The sequence below is a fragment of the Cystoisospora suis genome (assembly GCF_002600585.1).
Source record: "Cystoisospora suis strain Wien I chromosome Unknown contig_6862, whole genome shotgun sequence".
NCBI classification, from domain to species: Eukaryota; Apicomplexa; class Conoidasida; order Eucoccidiorida; family Sarcocystidae; genus Cystoisospora; species Cystoisospora suis.
In genome coordinates this window covers 1-2,155 of record NW_027159649.1, presented here as the reverse complement: position 1 = coordinate 2,155, position 2,155 = coordinate 1, and the positions used below count along the sequence as shown (strand labels likewise).

The window sequence follows — 2,155 nt, the reverse complement described above, 5'->3', positions numbered from 1 at the left end:
AGCCCAATATCTCATCCAACGAACTAGTCATTCTTGTAAGGGGGGACTCTTCTCTCTTTCTCTCTCTCTTCTTCTCTTTCTTTCTTCTTCTTTGTGTGCTTCTCTCTTGGAAAGCGACAAATTCACATCGGCCGTGACACTTCACAAGACACACATCCAAACCACCTCGACAGAGATCCTTTCACCTGCGTAGATATCTATACCTTTACGTACATGTATACATATACATATCTATCCCTTCATACCTACCCGTACACAGGTAAGATCTCTTTCCGCTCCCCATCTTTCACATAGGGGTGTGTATGTCTAGCATCTCTGTATAGATATGTAAATGCATGAGTAGAGAGAGAAGAAGTATTCATCTCCATAGATCCATCTCTACATCTAGAAAGAGAGGGAGAGAGAGCACTGTGGTATTTTTCTTTCCATAGAAGACCTTCCTTGCTTCTTCGGTACAGCAGCGTAACTCACATGAAGGGCTGGGAGTCCAGATAGGGATGGCGTAATAGCCGTAGCCCTCCTGAAAGAGAGAATTGGGTATATTCATCTTTGCCTCGTATGGGCTAATAGTCAAGAGGGATGGAGTAAATAGTCGTGTCACAACAGCAGGTACCTATCTATCTCTCATCTCTTGCTTTCTCCATCGTCTTTTGTTCACGTCTCTTTCACCTACTTGTTTCTTTCTCCTTCGTTGACTTGCCTCTCTATTCATCTATCTATCTATCTATCCTTTCTCCTTCGTTGACTTGCCTATCTATTCATCTATCTATCTATCCATCGATTCGGAGAGATAGAGAGATCGATCCCAGATAGATAGATTGATAAACGATAGATACATAAATGAAGGATAGACAAATAGATTAAAGATAGGTAGATGGATAGATAGATAGATAGATAGACCGGAGAGGTCTTAGAGACAGACTAGAGATAGGTGAGAGGTATTAGGTAGAAAGGACAAAATGAAGCTGAAGAAGAAGAAGAAGGACGTCTCGTGTGTTCTATAGGTACCTGCTTCTTCTCTTCACGTATATATGCATATATATATCTATATCTGTAAAGGTAGATATAGATATACTCATCTCTATGTCTCAGGATTCGTTTTCTCTATCGATATCTCTCTATCTAAGTCTGTCTGTATGTATGTGTCTCTTTCTATTTATCTATGTCTATCTTTCCGTATCTCTACGTGTCTGTGTGTATATCAATGTATACTAGGTGTGTGTGTATGTATGTATATGTATGTATGTATGACTATGTATGTATGACTATGTATGTATGACTATGTATGTATGACTATGTATGTATTACTATGTATGTATGTATATGTATATGTATGTATGTATAGGTATGTATATGTATGTATATGTATGTATGTATGTATATGTATGTATGACCATATGCTGCTCGATGGGGGTGGTGATGTGTAGGTACAGCCGAGAGAAGCGGTGTATCTGAAGATCTACACGAAGAAGCCTGGATTGCTCTCTGCCGGTCTTGAACCCACGGAACTTGATCTAAGCGGTAAAAAGAAGAAGAAAGATATGAGAAAGACAGAGAGAGAGAGAGAAAGATCTCTTCACTGATAAGACTCTGCAGTGGATGCCGTGATAGACGTTCTCTTCTATTTATCTTTCTTGGGATTCAGCATAGGGGGTATTTGTATTGTCTTTCTCTTCTTCTTTTTCTTATCTTTCTTTTCTTGTTTTCGAAGCGTATAAGTTTGCTTTTCATTGCATATCTCGCGCTAGAGGGAGGCTTATCTCGTCCACACAAAGGCTTCTTTGACTTAAGACGAATACTTCCTTTCTTCACAGCTTTTTGTGTTCCTGGCTACTATATTTACACTCCATAGAGAGAGAGAGAGGGAGATCTGCCTCTATGTATTTCTATTGATATCTGTATATCTGTGTATATATATAGTAGTGCCTGTATTCATGTATGTATCTATTGGTATCTGTATGTATACATGTATATATGTGGACCGTTACACTTTAAATTAGGAAGGAAAGAGTTAGTTTGTGAGATCGCCGTATAGACGGAGAAGTGTCGATTTTTCATTTTCATGAAGTTGTCGCTCCATTCTGTCTTTGTTCTTTCCTTCATTCAAGTCATTCAACTGCATCCTCTATATCTTTCTTTCTCTCTCTCTGTATCT

At 38.8% G+C, this 2,155-nt stretch overlaps 1 protein-coding gene across 1 annotated transcript; it reads left to right on the top strand.

Annotated features, from left to right (window-relative positions):
- Window positions 1–1,653, top strand: CSUI_010191 (glucose-6-phosphate 1-dehydrogenase; the record flags this gene model as incomplete). Its single annotated transcript, XM_068070296.1, has 2 exons — window positions 1–35; window positions 1,428–1,653. Coding segments are annotated over 2 exons (191 nt in total), but the record flags the coding sequence as incomplete, so codon positions are not given.
- Window positions 1,654–2,155: the final 502 nt, after the last annotated feature.